A 16,473-nucleotide genomic window follows, 5' to 3' on the forward strand; every position below is an offset into this window, starting at 1 on the left:
CGTATACGGGTATTCGCAAATATCTGTGATATTTACGGATATCCGAAATTTCGGATATTCGTAAATTACGGATCGGATCCGGATAATAAAATCGAGTATTTGTGGGATCGGATACGGATACAGATATCTCAAAAATCACGGATATCCGATCTATGTCCATCCGTCTAAAAGTATATATTAAAAAAAATTATATCGTAACCATATTTGCTTATCATCTTAACTCAATTCATATAAGATGCGTTCGAGACTATATGCCTAAAGAAATCTAAATATTTTTTCTTTTACTATTTGGTTAATCATGTATGAGGAGAAGTTGTTGAAAATTACTAAACATTATTCGAAGTCGTTAATTATATTCGATTTTTATTATGATCTATTCGCAAATCATCAGCACGTATTAACGAAAAAGATCGCGTAAATCATCAACAGATTAATGTAAATTTTTTACCCAAAATATAATATATGGTTGGGCGTTTGAAGTTTGGTCTGGAATTTATCGGCCAATAATTTTTTTTTTATTATTATTATTATTTCATACCGTTCGTTATTAACCTATAAATCTAAACCGAACGGAAACTTATTCAATCGATTTATGAAAACTAAATTTCTGAATCGAAATGCCTATATATATATGATCCGATTTATAAAGAAATTTCCAAACCCAAAGAATTAATGGGTTGGGTTTGATGATCTAATAATAATGGGTTAGATTGGGTTTATTCGTCTAAAGCCATTCAATCCATTTATATATTTATATACTATTTATACGCATATATAATCATAGATATGTATATGTATATAAAATAGGAATTAACGTTTTAGTTTTAGTATTCGGTTCGATTTTGATGTTTATAAAGAAAAATGTGTATTTTAAAAAATATATCATTTTTTAATTTCTTTTTAAATTCGGTTTGTTTGATTTCATTCGTTTTTTTAGAAATGTTACCGTTCAATTTTTTACAAGGTTTTATTCGAAAACGTTATCGAGTTTTTGTTACAGTTTGATTCATAAACAGTATCGGATTTAGTTTAGTTCGAAAACGATTCCAAGTTTTTTGTTCGATTAAAAAATAATACCAAAATTTTCGGTTTGATTCGATTCAAAAACGATAACAATTTTTTCAATTCGATTCGGTTCGAAAGTGGTATCGATATTTTCAATTTCGGTTTAGAAAAGGTATCGAGATTTGATAAAAATTTTTTTTATTCGAATACATATATGTTTATATGCATATATGTACACATATATTAATATTAATATATGTACGTGAGTGTGTATATATATATACTCGTTTTAATTAAATTTATAATAAGTTTAATGGGTCAAACCATTTAATCCTTGGTTAAATGGATCAAAACCCATTTAATTCATTTAAAAAAATTAATCAAATTGCATTTATAACTGGATCGAATTGTGTCAACCTATATAACCCGACCTATATTAAAATCTCTAAATTTAATCGATCCTATCTACTCTGTTTAAATTTGTATGACATTTTAATCTTAGACACATATATTAAGGAAAATTTTATTTTCTCCAAAATACCCTTTTTAATTATTCTTATTTAATGATTGAATATTATCATTATCTTTCCCAATAAATCAACAATTCAAGTCTTCTTCTCGTAAGACTTTCAAAATTAAAATTATTTTGTACTTTCAAATCGAGTAAATGAAGATCTCAATTCTTTTTTGTAAAAAAAAATAATAATCAAATTTGGAGTCAATTATATAAGATTAATTTATTTAAAAATTTTGAATTTGAGCTAAAACAAAACATCAAATGTCTATATATTGAATTAGAATCATCACAAACAAATTAATTTTTTTCATGGCTTCTTATAATATCAATTTATACTGATAAATTATAAAGCTATTTGGAGTTTAGTTTTTTTTAATGTAGTTTATGTGAAGTTAAATAAATTATAAACACTAAACTGAATTAATTGTTGGATATGTATAGAATAGTTGACTATTATTAATAAGGGGTCAATTTGAAAAATACATTAAAAAGTACATTTAAACTTCATTTGTTCTAAAACAAAAAATTACTCTAAAACATCATACAAAGTTAAAACGGAGGGAGTATTATTTAAGAACTCACACCACTTGTTGATTGTATATTCTAATTGAATCCTATATTCCATAATTTTTCAATATTAATTCCATCAATTGATAATGTGGAAATTCAAAATTTGATAAAACATGCTTTTATTCTCAGAGGTCTATTAACTAATCGAATGTATCTAGGGATGGCCATTTCGGTTATTAACCGAATAATTGAACCGAACCGAACCGAATAAGAGATAACCGAACGGTTGAGGAAGTTGAATAACCATTCGAGTTCGGTTCGATTTGGTTAATAACCGAATAACCGCGGTTAACCGAACGGTTATTAGGGTTTTTTTAATATTTTAATTTTTACCTTTATTATTATTATTAGTGTTATTTTTTGGTAGTTCATTTGTACCTTATGTGTTTCACCTAATAAACCATAAAATTTAATATTTTTAACTTTTAACCTAATTATTGAAATTTTTGTAGATTTTTTTGTAATTTTTTTGGAGGATTAATTATTTTATGGATTTATTTGGATAGATATTTTGAAGTTTGTATAGGATTAATATTCTTTTTTTAAAAAATATATCATAACCGAACCGAACCGATCTAAAATTGAACCGAATAAACCGAAAAATTTAACCGTTTAGTTATAATTTTATTATGCAAAAACCGAACCGAATCGAAACCGAACCGAATAAATCTGTATACCCGTTTGGATATGATTTTTTATAACCGAAATAACCGAACCTGAAATAATCGAACCGAAACCCGAAATGGTCACCCCTATTATGTATCCAATAGTTGTATTTATTCTGTACTTTATGAATGTAACTATACTAAACCCTAAAAAAATAAAAAAAATTTCATATAGATATATGAATTTTGAAATTCTTATTAACATAATCAGATAAAAAAAATTACATTAAGATCACAAGACTTTTTGAAATTCCGTTGAATATGTGATTTAATCGTAATTAAATAATCGATATTAAAGAATTTTTTCGGATATCGAATTTCTACTTTACTTATATATGCTATATATATATATACATATATCTTTGTATTTCGTATTATACCTCGGATTAGTTTTTTTTCTTTTCTATTTTTAGTTCTTATCTATTACGAGGGTTTGTAAAATTTATTAGGGTTTCTGATTCGATAATAATAAAATAGTTTTCCAATCACCGACCAAACGATCTTGGCAGTCCCTATTTATGGGGCCGAAAATAAAATATAGACTGTTTTTTTAATCAAAATAAATGGGTTCCGAATCAAGTTTATGATTTCTGGATTTTTTTTTTTAAAAAAATGTGTTTGATTAGATGAATGGTAATAAATTAATATTTGAGGGAAATTGGCATTATATTTCCCAATATTTGTCTAAAATATGACAAATAAACAGATCATTAGATCTTACGGCAGACAATCTGCCACGTGTCGACGAATATTCCACGGCACCAGGATCGGTGGATTCTTCGTTTCTAGTTTCCACCGCTTGACGGCGCATGTATAAACACACCACCATCCTCCACACGTTTTCCCCAATTTCGTGAGACGGAAGTCCCAAACTTTTCTCCACCTCTCTCTTTTCCACCATTCTTGATTCAATCGTGTTTGATGGATACATCGCCCTTCGGTTCACACTTCTCGTCGTTTTCTTCCCGATTCTTGTTGCTCTTCTTCCCCAGATTCCGTGCTTCGATTCCGTCTTGTTCTTTGGTTTTCGATTGTTCTTCTCCTGCTCATTCGTCTCGTTTTCAGATTCTCTGTTAACCCTTTTGTGGGTTTTTTTAAAGTTTTTGAAGGAAGTAGTCACCGACCCATCATGGGGAAGAGTAAGTTTTCTGGCATTGATCCGCTTTCTCATGGATTACTGTTAGCATAATTTTGACCTGGGTTTCCTTTTTTAGGGTTTAATCGGATTTGAATTGTACTTTGGTTTTGTTGTTTTGTCCAACTTCTCTATTGTGTTATCAATCTTATTGTGATAATCTAGAAACCTGCCCGATTCAAATTCTGAATCTGGTGGGCAATTTAGCTTCGTTTAGAAGATTATTTTGAGGTTTGAAGGGACAAAGATTCACGAGCTGAAAAAAAAATGGCAGGATCTCAACGCAAGAACGCCGCAATGTTTGACAGCGACGATGATACAAGTAGTGTTAGCTCTAGCTCTACTATACGATCCGATAGAATGTCGGTTTCCGGCATGGATGAGGTTGAAACTCACAAAGATGTTCTGTTGGATCAAGCCCTCGATGCTCTGTATGAGAAACGGTGGGTTTCTTAAACCATTTTTATCGATTCGTCCCCAGTTTCTCTGCTTCTGTACTGGGTTTCCTTGTTCAGTTTCCCTTGAATTATTGTACTTAGCTTTTACGAGAAACAATGAGTTTGAAAATTGAGTTTTGATGTGCTTTCAATGGATTTCTGCACGGAAACTGATGTTCGATTCTGTTTCGGGATGAAGGAGTTCAACGAGGGAGCAAGCATTGGCCTCCATTGTCGATGCATTTAACAGTGACTTGCAGCATGAGTTTGCGGAAAAGAAGTAAGCGTTTACTTTTGTTTCAATAAATGTAATTTTACAATGTCTAACTTATCCACAAGTCTTGAAATCTTTTGTAGAATGGTGAATGTGGGTTTCATGTATCTTCTTAATAATGCAGGTTTGCCACTTTATTGCATCAATGTGTAAACTGCATCAAGAAAGGGTCTAGCAGGGAGACCTTTTTAGCAACTCATGTCATTGGTTAGTTGTGATGAGCAAACAAATTTTACGCCTCATCATCTGCAAAATTTGATGTATTTCAAAAGTGTTAATCATGGTATTTGCAGGTTTGTTAGCTATGACTGTTGGCTTAGGGGACCAAGCACATGAAATTTTGGAAGAATCAGTCACTCCTCTCTCTCAGGCCCTTAGATCTGGTCGTGATTCCTTGAAAATATCATCGGTATGCATGATTCAATTGTTAAGCGGTAGTCAGTTTCGTTAACAAGCTTATTTAGATTTCTAGTTGTGGTGATATCTTACCCTTTCATCGCAGATACTTGAATGCTTGGCGATAATCACCTTTGTCGGCGGAACTGCTCCAGAGGAGACGGAAAGATCAATGCAAATCATCTGGCAAATGATTCATCCCAAACTAGGTGCTAATGTATGTGTCGTACTTTAGTTCTTGTTTTTGGAATGCAAAACTATGGCTATCAGTATCACCTTGTGGGCGTAAGCAATTTGGTTTTGGGTTTAAGCTGGCCACTAAATTTATAGATGTGGGTTTGTCGTGTGGATCTAGACTTCTAGAGTAGAGAATATGATTTTGAGGAGATAGCTGCTTGAAGATAATAGCAAGAAAATGAGCTATTCATGAAACCCTTTTGAGGACGTCGAAATTGTCATAGTTGTACTGGCCTTGTTCTATTCATGAAACCCTTTTGAGGACGTCGAAATTGTGGTTTCGTTTTGTTCAGAGGATTGATTGACATTTGTCTACTTTCCTTGTAGGTTGTTGCAGCAAAACCTTCACCTGCAGTTGTAACTGCTGTGGTGTCTTCTTGGGCTTTTCTGCTGACAACAGTAGATCAATGGACACTAAGTTCAAAACTTTGGCAAGAGTAAGTGAAGCTATGGTTCTGCCTAAGATTTATATTCTTTTCATTGAAAGTTATAAGCTTAGGATTGTTTGAATACTTTGCAGGATAGTTTCATATCTCTCTTCCCTGTTAGAAAAAGATGATCGGACTGTTCGTATAGCTGCTGGCGAAGCACTTGGCCTGATTTTTGAGTTGGGAATTCTGGAGAAGTTCTCCGCCGAAGCTAAGCGATCTAATGGATCAGTTCAAGAAGGAAATGTGACTCAGGAAGCATTGACACACATGCATGGCTTAAAAGCCAAAGTCACTAATCAAGTTAGAGACCTTTCTGTGGAGGCAGGTGGTAAAGGTTCTGCTAAGAAAGATCTCAACAGCCAGCGGAATTTGTTTAAAGATCTTCTAGAGTTTCTCGAGGTATCTTATACTTGTCTTTCTCTTGTAGCTTGCAATTATGTTATGGTGGCACTTATGCCCAGCTCTGTATATGATTGTTTCACCAGGATGGCTACTCCCCTGAAAGCTCAACAAAGATAGGTGGAGAGTCTTTACAAACGACGATGTGGTGCCAGATGATACAGGTTTTTAATCTCGATTGATCTCTACTTCTTTTTCCCTTTTGTGCCTGTTCTTATCAGAGGTGGCTAATCCTTGCTTGGAACAGTTGAACTTTCTGAAACATTTCCTCGGGGGCGGGTTTATCAAGCATATGCAGGTTTGATTTTGAATTGGGTTTTAGTCATCTTCTTTCATGAATGTCATTTGTCTTTCTCCGGTGTATCTTTCTTTAGCTATAATATTTTGCTGCTTCTTTTTTGTTTTTGGTTTTATTTTCCAATCAGGACAATGAGTTCCTCCAAGATGTATTTGGTTTCACTCCGAAGAAGAAGTTTGCTGGTGGGGAGCCTCGTATGAGCCAGGGTGAAAAGGTAGGTTCCTCCATCCGTGACTTGGATAAAGTTTGTGCTTGTTTCTTTAAAGTCAAGTTAGAGATTTCAAATCCGTCGTCGGTTTTATATGTTTTATAAATTGGTGGTGGTGTTCATAATCTTGGATCGACTGATAGGCATCCTTTCTTATGTTGTGAGCAGAGGATGTTTAGATCACCAAACTCAGCCCTCAGCAAAGCAAGAACACAGTTCTTGAACAAGCAGCGGATGTTAGCAGAGGTAAGTTTTCTGTCGTGCAAAGATGTCGGTGGCCATTGCAAATAGTTTTCATATGCTCAAAATCTCGAACTGGGTTTTTTGTCTGTCATTTGTGGCGCAGAGTAAAAACTCCGGCCATTACTTCACTGGGGAGGATGATTGATTGTATGCTGCATGATCTCCCGGCTCACCATTTCCCTAATACAGTCTAGATTTGGCAGTGGATGGATATCATCTATGATATGAACCCTTTTTAAGGGAAAAAAAATTACTGATGGATCCATGTGGAGAGTGTTGTATAATCATATTGTTGGATTTGCCTGCAGACAGATACATTCAGATTTGGGAAGTGAACTCTGTTGTCGTGTCTGTTTTTATCTTCTTCTCATTGCACAAATTAGGAAATTCAAACAGAAAGCCTGGGCACGAATCTTGTGATGTAATGTCTGGTTTCCAGACATAAGTGAAGCTTCTTTCTTGTCTTTATAGCTAATTATGGTCTCGAATGACTTTGTCGTGTTTTTGGTTTTTGAAATATTCTGTAAATCTAAAAAAAAAAATAGAGGTTTTGGATTTTAGTTAGTTACTTCGTTAAAATAGTTTTTCAAGGTTTTAAAAAAATCAAATTTTTTCAAAATTTTGATTGTCAATTTTTTTAGATTTTGAATTTTAAAAACTCCAAAAACCTAAACCTTTCAATTTATTTATTTTTTCATTCGTTTTGAAACATGAATATAATGGTTATTGAACTCTAAGAGCTAACTAAAGACTTTTCAAACATTAAATATAAATTAAACAATAAGTTTCTGAAGTAAACTTTTAGTTACGTTTATTTTCCGTTAATTAGTTTATTTGATTATGTTATTTCTAAAAGAGAAACTTAATTTAGAAAATGAGATTCTTCCGTTAATTAGTTTATTTCGCGTGTGTTCAACTCGTTCCCAGTTCTGATTTGGTCGGAAACCTTGAACGAGTCGACCCAGAACTGAACTCAACAATAATCCATGACAATTTGGCAATTTGCATTCAGAATCTTATCGTTCCAAGAAAAAAAAAACAATTTTTTTTTATTCTATACGGAATCACGAAGAACACTATCAAAACAGCAAAAAAAAAAAAAAGTCCCGATTACACAGAAGCGGACAAGGTAGGGACAAAAGAGAACCAGCGAAATCCACAGCTCCATTTCTCCGGCAATGACGGACACTTTGGAACCCAATGCCATGTCCTTTTTCCGACATGGAAGAACAGAATCTCCGGCCAACTGTAGCAGCAGATGCAGATCGTTCCCTTGTGCCACAGGCAGTACACATGCTCGTAGTTGTGGTAACACACCGACGTGAATTTCCGACAGATCATCTCCGGCAGCGTCTCCAGCTCCACCCACTCGTCCATCTCCTCTCTCTTCTCCCAGATCTTGATGCTCCTCGAGATCCCGTTGCTCCCGATTCCTCCCACCATGTACAGTTTCTTCCCCTCGGTGTCGCTCACCAGTCTGACGAACGTGAGCTCGTCTCCGGCGAGAAATTCTCCGATTCCGGCGACGGAGGTCCATTTTCCGCCGTCGAGATCGACGCTCACAAGCGTAAACGGCTCGATTCCGGCGAAGTACAGAGACCCTTTGTAGAAAACTCCGTCTTGATGGAACCCACGGGGTAAAACCTGATCGAACCCGTCGGATTTTCTCCATGATCTATCTCTGGAATCGTACACGAAAACAGAGCTATAAACCCCAGAGGACGACGACGAAGAACATAGAGTGAAGATCCGGAAGTGGTGTCCATCGGGAGAGGCGACGATGGCGAGAAGCTCGAACGAGAAAGGGTAAAATGGGAATTTCACGAGCCGGGAGGAGTTGGTGAGGGGATTGCAGACGGCGAGGGAGGAAGAAGACGAGCTCGGGAGAGAGAAACAGAGGAGGCCACGGGAGGAGGAGAGGAGGGAGGAGGCGCAGGTTAGCGGGAGAGAGAAGGGGAGGGGTAACGTGCGCCACGAGTGTAGGCTAGGGTCGAACAGTGGAAACGAGCGGAAGGACTGAGGATGGGAGAGGAGGAGGAAAGAGGGGAGAGAGAAAGACCTGTCGGAGAGGAAGGTCGGACAGAGGAGCAGAGATCGGAGATGTCTGGAGATCGATCTGAGAGCGACGAGATTGTGGAAAGGCAGAAAGGAGAGGATGTGATCGAGGAGGTAGTCGGGTAAACCGGCCCAGATAACCGGATCCATATAGCCGGCGACGGCGGTTCCCGTCAGCGGGAAAGTTGAGACGGCGGTGGCTGTCGTGATGGGTTTCTTGATCGGAGATCTGAGACGGAACATGTCTGCAGAGACTTTTCAGTTCAGCACTTCGTCTTCTTCTTCTTCTTCGTGTTCATCGATACAATACAGTCGTATGTATCTACAGAATGCAGCAGACAGAAATGCAACTTGCAGAGGAAAATCAGTAATCTTATATATATATATATATATATATATTAGTGTCGAAGTTTTGACTTTGTTTTAGGTTTTCCCCTTTTTCGGACAATATTTATTTTATTTCTTAGAAATACGTAACTAATTCATTTTATTTCAAAGTTTTAATTTAATGTTTCTTAGAAATACTTAACTATTTTCATTTTATTTCAAAGTTTTAATTTAATGCTGACGAATTAATTCGGGCACTTTAAGGACCGACATGATTGCGTACAAGGAATACTACTATTACAAGGAAGGAGATTAGATCGTTTGTTAATATCTAATCCTGTCCTGGATTTACATCGACGGACCAACGAACCCAGACTATAATGATCTGACTTTTTTTTATGACAAGATTTTACAAAAATGCAAACAAAGTCAAATCTATATGTTTTTTTCTTCTTCCAAATTAAATGTTTCATTGGCTCAAGGCTGTTCATCACTACTTTGACTCCATCAAAAAGGACAATGAGAAACCCATTTATTAACCAAAAAGGCCAATTAAATTACAAAAACTCAGCAACATGTACGTATTCAAGTACGACTTCAATGACGGAAAAAAAATGTAGTTGCTGTCAACTGTTTCATAGTTGTGATTTTCCGACCAAACCCCATTAGAGAGTGGAAACAAAAAACACATTGGGGGAGAGAATCAAAACGTAAACACATATTGGAGTAACGAGCTCTTCTTCTCTCAGTCGCTCCAGTTATCCTTGTCTTCTGCCACAGTGTCCTGCATTTTTTCCGATGAGAAATCCGATCAGAAAGAATGCATCATTATGTGAAAAGGGTGAAAGAAAAAGTATAAATCTTTATAACCATTTCCATCTCATCTGCGCTGGATCCGTATGGTGACGACCATGTGAGTATTTGTCTATCGGTTCCTCCTGTGTACAGTTCCTGTAAAACTCGCATAAAACATGCGGTCAGATCGGTTTCTGAAGCTTTTCTATTGGTATGCCATCAAATGACTCAGTCACGTATCACCAGACAGTGTGGACATGTTTCATATTCTCGGTGTTATTCACGGGTTTCGGCTTATTACACTAACAGAATCTTAGACGGATTCTATCCCGGTTCTATCACTCTTTTGATTGTAATCTAAGACGATCCTTTATTACACATAGAAAAATCCCTTATATAGGGGGTCGAGCCATGGAAAGAAGCGGTGAAACGAATAGAAGGCTTGTCACTTGTCAGATACCGATAGGGCGGTCTCAAAACTAATACGAGATTGAATTCGCTTTTCTAGCAAAGCCTAAATCTAAAAAGCATTCAAGTTCATGAGATGTGGTATAAGTTCTAGGGATGGAACTGTAGTCTGTACCTGATTAAGGGAATCGAACCAGCAACAGTTGACGACGTCGTAGTGCCCACGAAATGCCAGCGTTGTTTTACCCGACCAAATGTCAAAAGCCTAGACAATTCCAATGCGGGATTATACATAATAAAAAGCATATTGTAACGAACCGAGAGAAGATTTGCGAATAAAATGAAAAAGTATATTATTACCTTGACAGTTTTCATGCATGGAACAAAAACCAGAGCTGGTTCATCACTAGTGGCTAACTCAGTTGCCTTGTTAGTCTGCAAGCGTCCAGTCTCAAAGTTCAGAAGGGTATTGCATCCAGATTCAATATCCCACAATCTTATTCTCGAATCCGACCCTGAAACAGAATATCGGAACAGATTACACAAAAAGGGTCGCAAACATTGTTCATGGTTTAAGCAAACCGCACAGAATTTTCTAGAGGCACGACATGTAAGATTCACCGGTGGAGGCTGCACACATAAATTCATCCCAAACATTTACGATACAACAATCTAATCATACAGAGAAAGTACCTATGACCGCTAAGAGCTTACCTGCACTAAGAAGGTACATCCCATCATTAGTTGCTTTTAAGCTCGTAACAACGCCATAATGAGCAGTAGCCCGATCTAGACTAGATAACATTCCAGGGTGAAGTCTCTTTTCTTTTCGACCAGTTCTGTCCACTGAAGATTTACCACTAGATGATCCCCTAAAAATCTGGCTGTCTGAATGTTTCCTTTGCGCCTTTGACCTTACATGAAGATTTTGACCTCCAGATGAAGATTTTGATGCTGAAACCTGTAGGGGATGAAAATAGAGTTATCATGGGAATGTATTTCAACTAAAATATTAATGGTCCAGTCTTGCTGCAAAAATGCAGTCACAGACATACATGACTAATTGAATATCGGAAAACCCTTATCTTCACAATAATCAGTTTACAGGTTACAAGACAAATGCATGACTTGTTGTGTTTAAATAATAGGCCAACAACAAATGGCCACACAATCAATTGCGTTTCAGTTGCATTTTGCAAAGACGTAAACTTAGAGTCTTAGACATAGAGAACACTTAAGAAATGATCAAGCTTATCATTTTAAAAAAGCAACAATTCCCCCTTGATTCTCATATAACTATAGAAGTTCGAGCTAGCTAGGGCTGTTCAATACCAATACTTCATATCCAACCTTTGCCAAAATTGTTAATATTATATTAGTCAATATCTAACATAACACTCATCCACTGAAATGGTATATCTTCTTTCGAGACATTTAAATGCCAAACCCCATGGGAATGTTGCATATATTTCACTTTCAAGACATTTAGAGCGGTCACTCCAGTGTAAAAGTGACAGCCAGCCTATCTGGAAAACCCAAAAGAAAAGAAATAGAAATGAACACAAGAACAAACCTTACTGTTAACTGCTGCACGCTTTAGAATAGGTGGGCGTCTACCAAGTTGTGTCTGTGATTGATCTAGAACACGAAAACATCCAGCACGCCGAATGTCCCAAAAACGTATTGCACCATCACGTCCTCCGGTAAACAATACCCACTCACTAGAAGTAGACCATTCCACAGACATTACACCATCTGCCAAATCGCATAAACAAGACAAATTCCATTTTAGGGAATTTCAAGCTTACTAACAAATGCAATTGAAAATGCTAAAAAAGGAATACAATAACTAGTTAATTGTTCATCTTAGCCATGCTATATGCAACTCTTACATAGTGCATTTATTTGAGTTTCCTTTCCAGCGACAACAAAAAAAAAGACATACCACGGTGACCAGATAACGTGTGAGCGAAAGCCCCGGAAGCTATATCACAGAGGCGAACCTGTACATCTTCAGTTCCAGCCGCAATTAATGTGTGAGACATTGCCAAGGAAGACATGGCAGTCTTATACACCTTTCCCGGCATTTTAAAATCCACAACCGCCTACGAATATTATGAAAAAGCATTATACAAAATTAAAAAAAAAAGGTGCTACATGTGAGATCATGTAGATGGATGAAGTCATCTTTATCAATCAAACTCGATACCTGTGCGGTATTTGTATCCCAGACTTTTACGTAATGGTCATATGAACCTGTAACGAACAGCCCTGTGTCAATGGGATACCATATGGCAGAGGATACGGCATATTTATGTCCATTTTCATGTTGCTTGTCGACAGTAAATATACACTTGTGCTTCGCAATAAGACCACTTGCCTCGTAATCAGTGGCCCGCTGAACATCAAACACAGCAGCTGAAGCATCTGATGCTCCAGAGAGCAAATATCTCCCCTCTGTCAAATCAACCTGAGTACATGGTTAATATAAAAAGGTACTCCATACTACAACGTTGAGGATGGCAAAGAACTTCCTCCAGAACATGAGGAAACTAAAACCATGGATCATCACATCGAGCAGTATTATCGAGACATAACAAAAAGCTTCTAACTCTAGCTACATATCGTGCAGAAAACAGTAAGTATTAAATGTTTTTTTTAATCCAAGCAAATGGAGATTTCAAACTGGGAATTATTACCCATACACGGAATGTTGCTGGGAGCTTTGTATGCACAATTACAACGAAATATCCATATATACTCCAACATTCATCAGTCATGATTCTCGGTTCAGATCAGACTCGAGATCCTCGTCTCAGACCGAAACTGAGTTCTTGGTCTTAGATCCTCTCCATACAACAACTCAAATGGCAAAACATGCAACACAAAATCATCAAACAGGAAGCTTTCTATTATCTCATAAACTCCGTAACCTAGTTCCCAAAGATCTTCGAGAGAAGACCCATCAACAGAAACCCATGAAGAAGTTCAAAAAAGACCCAAGAAAGTACCTGGAGCGAATTGACGGAGCCACGATGAGGAGAGACAAAGTCTTTGCGATTCGAGAGCTGGAGGGACGAGACCCGATGGGATTTGAATCGATTGGCGAAGGAATTAGAACGAATTCGACCGGTTTCTCTATCTCTGATATCCTCCCACATTCTCCTAGCATCTCGCCTTCTCGACCTCCTAGAATTTACAAGGCAATTTTGAGGAATTCGTTGTGATTGTTCTTCGAATCTGAGCTTCTGCTGTAGAGCCCTAAGAGAAGACAATGGAGTCTTTTGATATTTTCTCCAAGTTGAACCTTAAATCTGTTAAAGGTTTCCCAAATCGGTTTTTGGATTTAAAATGGAGCGCCGTAAGCCAAACCGGTTAAACCGAACTCCAATTCGAACCGAACAGAACTAAACCGAAAGAAAGATACCATCAAAACGCCGCCGTTTTTATTTCGGGTTATAGATTTGGGAGCATTAAATGACGAAATTGCCCATTTGCCCCACCTAACGTCACAAGAAAGAAACACACTTGTGTTTCAATTAATTATTCGTTTCATGTAGTCAACGAGACAGCAGTCGGACCGTCCCAAGTAACGTGTGGTCGGTCAAAGTTATTATTTCATTAATGTTGGACTAATAATAGAGTATGTGGTAAATGTTTTTATCACTAATTTTGTTGATAATGTTTGATTATTATTAGTTTCAAATATGGTTTTAATATTTCCATTTTAAAAAAAAATCAGGATATTTACTAAATACATATATCTTCATATACTTACATATTTTATATCCATTATTATTCCAGCCTGAAATTGCACCAACCCAAATAGAATCAGACATAACCGAAACGAAGAGAAGAGTTCTTTAAAATTAAGGAAAAATTTTATTATCCGAACGCAGTTGAGATTAAATCTAGATTAGAATAAATCAAACCAACCCAAATTTTAATATTTATTTGCATGAATTTTTTTAATGAATCCAATTAACTTGCATCTAAACTAAATTAGAAAATGATTAGAAAGAAAAAAATGTAGTTTATATCAATTAAACGATATTTTAGCCCCGGAGTTGGACCAAACTAAATAGAAAGGATCAAACCGGAACGGATTTAACCGAGAAAAAAAATCCTTTAAAATAAAGAAACTTTTTGTTATCCAAACCGAAATCTAGACAAAGTGACCCAAAATCGAATTAATTTTTATAATTGACTAGTGGGGAGCCCGCGCGATGCGCGGGTTATTATATCGATTATTATTATAAAGTATATTGATATAAATATTGTAAAAATAATACACCTTAATAAAATTATAAATAAATTTATTTGAATTTAATGAAAATGTTATATATATATATATATATTATTTGACTTGCATAGACATGGTTGGTTATTTTCTCTCGGCGAAAATATAGCTTCTCTTACCCCTCTAAACCCGAGTTTATAATACGCTCGACGAAAGGTATTTCTCATCCAGTAGAGGAGAGACAATGACAATGATATTATTACTCGATTTGCTTCTTTTATACCAACGTATTTCTCATAACGTTATTTTTAAATTTATCTCCATACATTTTATTATGGGAAAATCTCAAAAAAACATTCAATTTTTCATTTTTGATAAAAAACATTGAACTTTATTTTTTATCAAATAAACATTAAACTTTTTAAACGAATCTAAAAAAACACCGAACTTTTTAAGTGATCCAAAAAATACATGAACTTTTCTCCGATTATCAAAAAAATACATAACTTTTTTAGTGATCCAAAGAAATACATGAATTTTTTTCGATTTTCAAAAAAACTAAGAAAAATAATATGACGTGTTTGCATCTCATTGTGCCACGTCAGTCATTTTGTTTTTTTTTACAATCGTTGAAGAGTTAAGTGTTTATTTTGTCAAACTTAAAAAGATTCATATTTATTTGATAAAATAAAAAGTTCAATATTTTTTTGGTCAAAATTTGAAAGTTTAGTGTTTTTTTTTTTTGGATTTTCTCTTTTATTATTATTAAAAAACACTGAGATAGATAAAAATTTCTATAAAAACCATGAATTTACAAAATTTAGATTAATAATTTACTTGTCAAAAATGTTAGAATCAACATGTAATTCGTTGAGTTCTTCGCCATCAACATCACCCACCGATTTTGTTCCTCTGATTCCAGAGTCCATCGACTTCAACTATGTCGTCTCCTCCTCTGGCTCCATCGGACTCCAAACCTCTTCCCTTACCACCTCTCTCAAGCCCACCACATCAACATGGTGCCTCACCTCCAGTTGATCATCCGCCTATAGTCTCTCGCCATCACCGGACTCGACCAAGTCCCCTTCTCCTCCTCCTCCAGGGGCAGACCCTGCAATGGAGGCTTTAAAATCGAAGTCAAAATAAAAACCATTTGTTTCTAAGATTGAAAATTGGAAAACGAATTGTAACAAAAATTTCAAATAAAACTTATTTTTTATTAATATCATGTACAAATCAGAACAACAATCATCCACCGGAAACAACTTCGAGAGCCAAAAGGATGGAGAATTTCCAGTTCGGCATAATATCATGATTATTTTTTACAAAATAAATATAATGGATTATGTCTGATCATTTTGATCATGTACAACATCCAGGTGGATACGTTGTCATAGTGTTCATTTCTTTTGTTAAACGACTCTAATTTTGGAGATATTGAGATTATCAGTCGCATTCACTAATTTTGAATAACAATTAATCTGATATTTTTAAATTAAATAATTGAAAAACAATTCATGGAACGTTTTGATTAGATTGAGTTTTACAATTCTTTTATATATGACGATATGTCGGGTAATAAAACAACTTAATCATGAAAATAATAAGATAAATATTATAAAACTGTTAATTGATTTAAAATAATAATATTATTTTATATCATATATATTATTTATATAGAAAAATAATTTAAAAATTATTAACTTTCAAAAACAAATCTATATAAATACATATATTTTTAAACTTTATAATTTTTTTCCATAAACATATTTTTTGTTCTAACACCGTAAATTATTTAACAGATTCGATAACATATCACTGGCATGTAGGGAA

General features: G+C 35.3%; 3 protein-coding genes across 4 annotated transcripts; 1 reads left to right on the forward strand and 2 right to left on the reverse strand.

Moving 5' to 3' along the window:
• Positions 1-3,580: 3,580 nt before the first annotated feature.
• LOC104814188 (interferon-related developmental regulator 1-like) lies at positions 3,581-7,290 on the forward strand. Its single transcript, XM_010542095.2, has 13 exons — positions 3,581-3,896; positions 4,167-4,335; positions 4,529-4,609; positions 4,728-4,810; positions 4,897-5,012; positions 5,106-5,216; positions 5,564-5,673; positions 5,757-6,066; positions 6,153-6,230; positions 6,314-6,364; positions 6,492-6,578; positions 6,741-6,818; positions 6,919-7,290. The coding sequence occupies exons 1-13, from the start codon at positions 3,887-3,889 to the stop codon at positions 6,958-6,960; spliced, it is 1,326 nt and encodes a 441-aa protein (XP_010540397.1). The 5' UTR covers positions 3,581-3,886; the 3' UTR covers positions 6,961-7,290.
• A 512-nt stretch (positions 7,291-7,802) lies between these two features.
• On the reverse strand, positions 7,803-9,254 carry LOC104814189 (F-box/kelch-repeat protein At5g43190). The gene has a single exon (XM_010542096.2). It carries the CDS (start codon positions 9,111-9,113, stop codon positions 7,926-7,928), a length of 1,188 nt encoding a protein of 395 aa, XP_010540398.1. The 5' UTR covers positions 9,114-9,254; the 3' UTR covers positions 7,803-7,925.
• A 453-nt stretch (positions 9,255-9,707) lies between these two features.
• Positions 9,708-13,701, reverse strand: LOC104814190 (DNA excision repair protein ERCC-8). Of its 2 annotated transcripts, none has more exons than XM_010542097.1 (9): positions 13,412-13,701; positions 12,610-12,870; positions 12,346-12,505; positions 11,974-12,155; positions 11,115-11,361; positions 10,761-10,915; positions 10,576-10,665; positions 10,068-10,148; positions 9,708-9,981 (listed from the first exon to the last, which is right to left on the reverse strand). In XM_010542097.1, exons 1-9 carry the CDS (start codon positions 13,559-13,561, stop codon positions 9,943-9,945), a joined length of 1,365 nt encoding a protein of 454 aa, XP_010540399.1. In that variant the 5' UTR covers positions 13,562-13,701; the 3' UTR covers positions 9,708-9,942. The 2 variants fall into 2 exon arrangements, with proteins under 2 accessions (XP_010540399.1, XP_010540400.1); XM_010542098.2 differs by lacking the exon at positions 13,412-13,701 and adding an exon at positions 13,100-13,269 and having other exon boundaries at positions 12,610-12,857.
• Between the last annotated feature and the right edge of the window lie 2,772 nt (positions 13,702-16,473).

The sequence above is a fragment of the Tarenaya hassleriana genome, unplaced genomic scaffold (genome assembly GCF_000463585.1).
Source record: "Tarenaya hassleriana unplaced genomic scaffold, ASM46358v1 Cleome21, whole genome shotgun sequence".
Lineage (NCBI taxonomy): Eukaryota > Viridiplantae > Streptophyta > Magnoliopsida > Brassicales > Cleomaceae > Tarenaya > Tarenaya hassleriana.

Bases quoted from the DNA above. Each gene is read 5' to 3' on its own strand.
- LOC104814188 (XM_010542095.2), top strand. The intron at 6,231-6,313 runs GTTTTTAATCTC...TGCTTGGAACAG, and splicing joins TGTGGTGCCAGATGATACAG to TTGAACTTTCTGAAACATTT. The intron at 6,819-6,918 runs GTAAGTTTTCTG...TTTGTGGCGCAG, and splicing joins AGCAGCGGATGTTAGCAGAG to AGTAAAAACTCCGGCCATTA.
- LOC104814189 (XM_010542096.2), bottom strand. From the start codon at position 9,113: ATGTTCCGTCTCAGATCTCCGATCAAGAAACCCATCACGACAGCCACC.
- LOC104814190 (XM_010542097.1), bottom strand. From the start codon at position 13,561: ATGTGGGAGGATATCAGAGATAGAGAAACCGGTCGAATTCGTTCTAAT. The intron at 12,506-12,609 runs GTATCGAGTTTG...TAATATTCGTAG, and splicing joins GGGATACAAATACCGCACAG to GCGGTTGTGGATTTTAAAAT. The intron at 9,982-10,067 runs GTTATAAAGATT...GAAAAAATGCAG, and splicing joins GCGCAGATGAGATGGAAATG to GACACTGTGGCAGAAGACAA.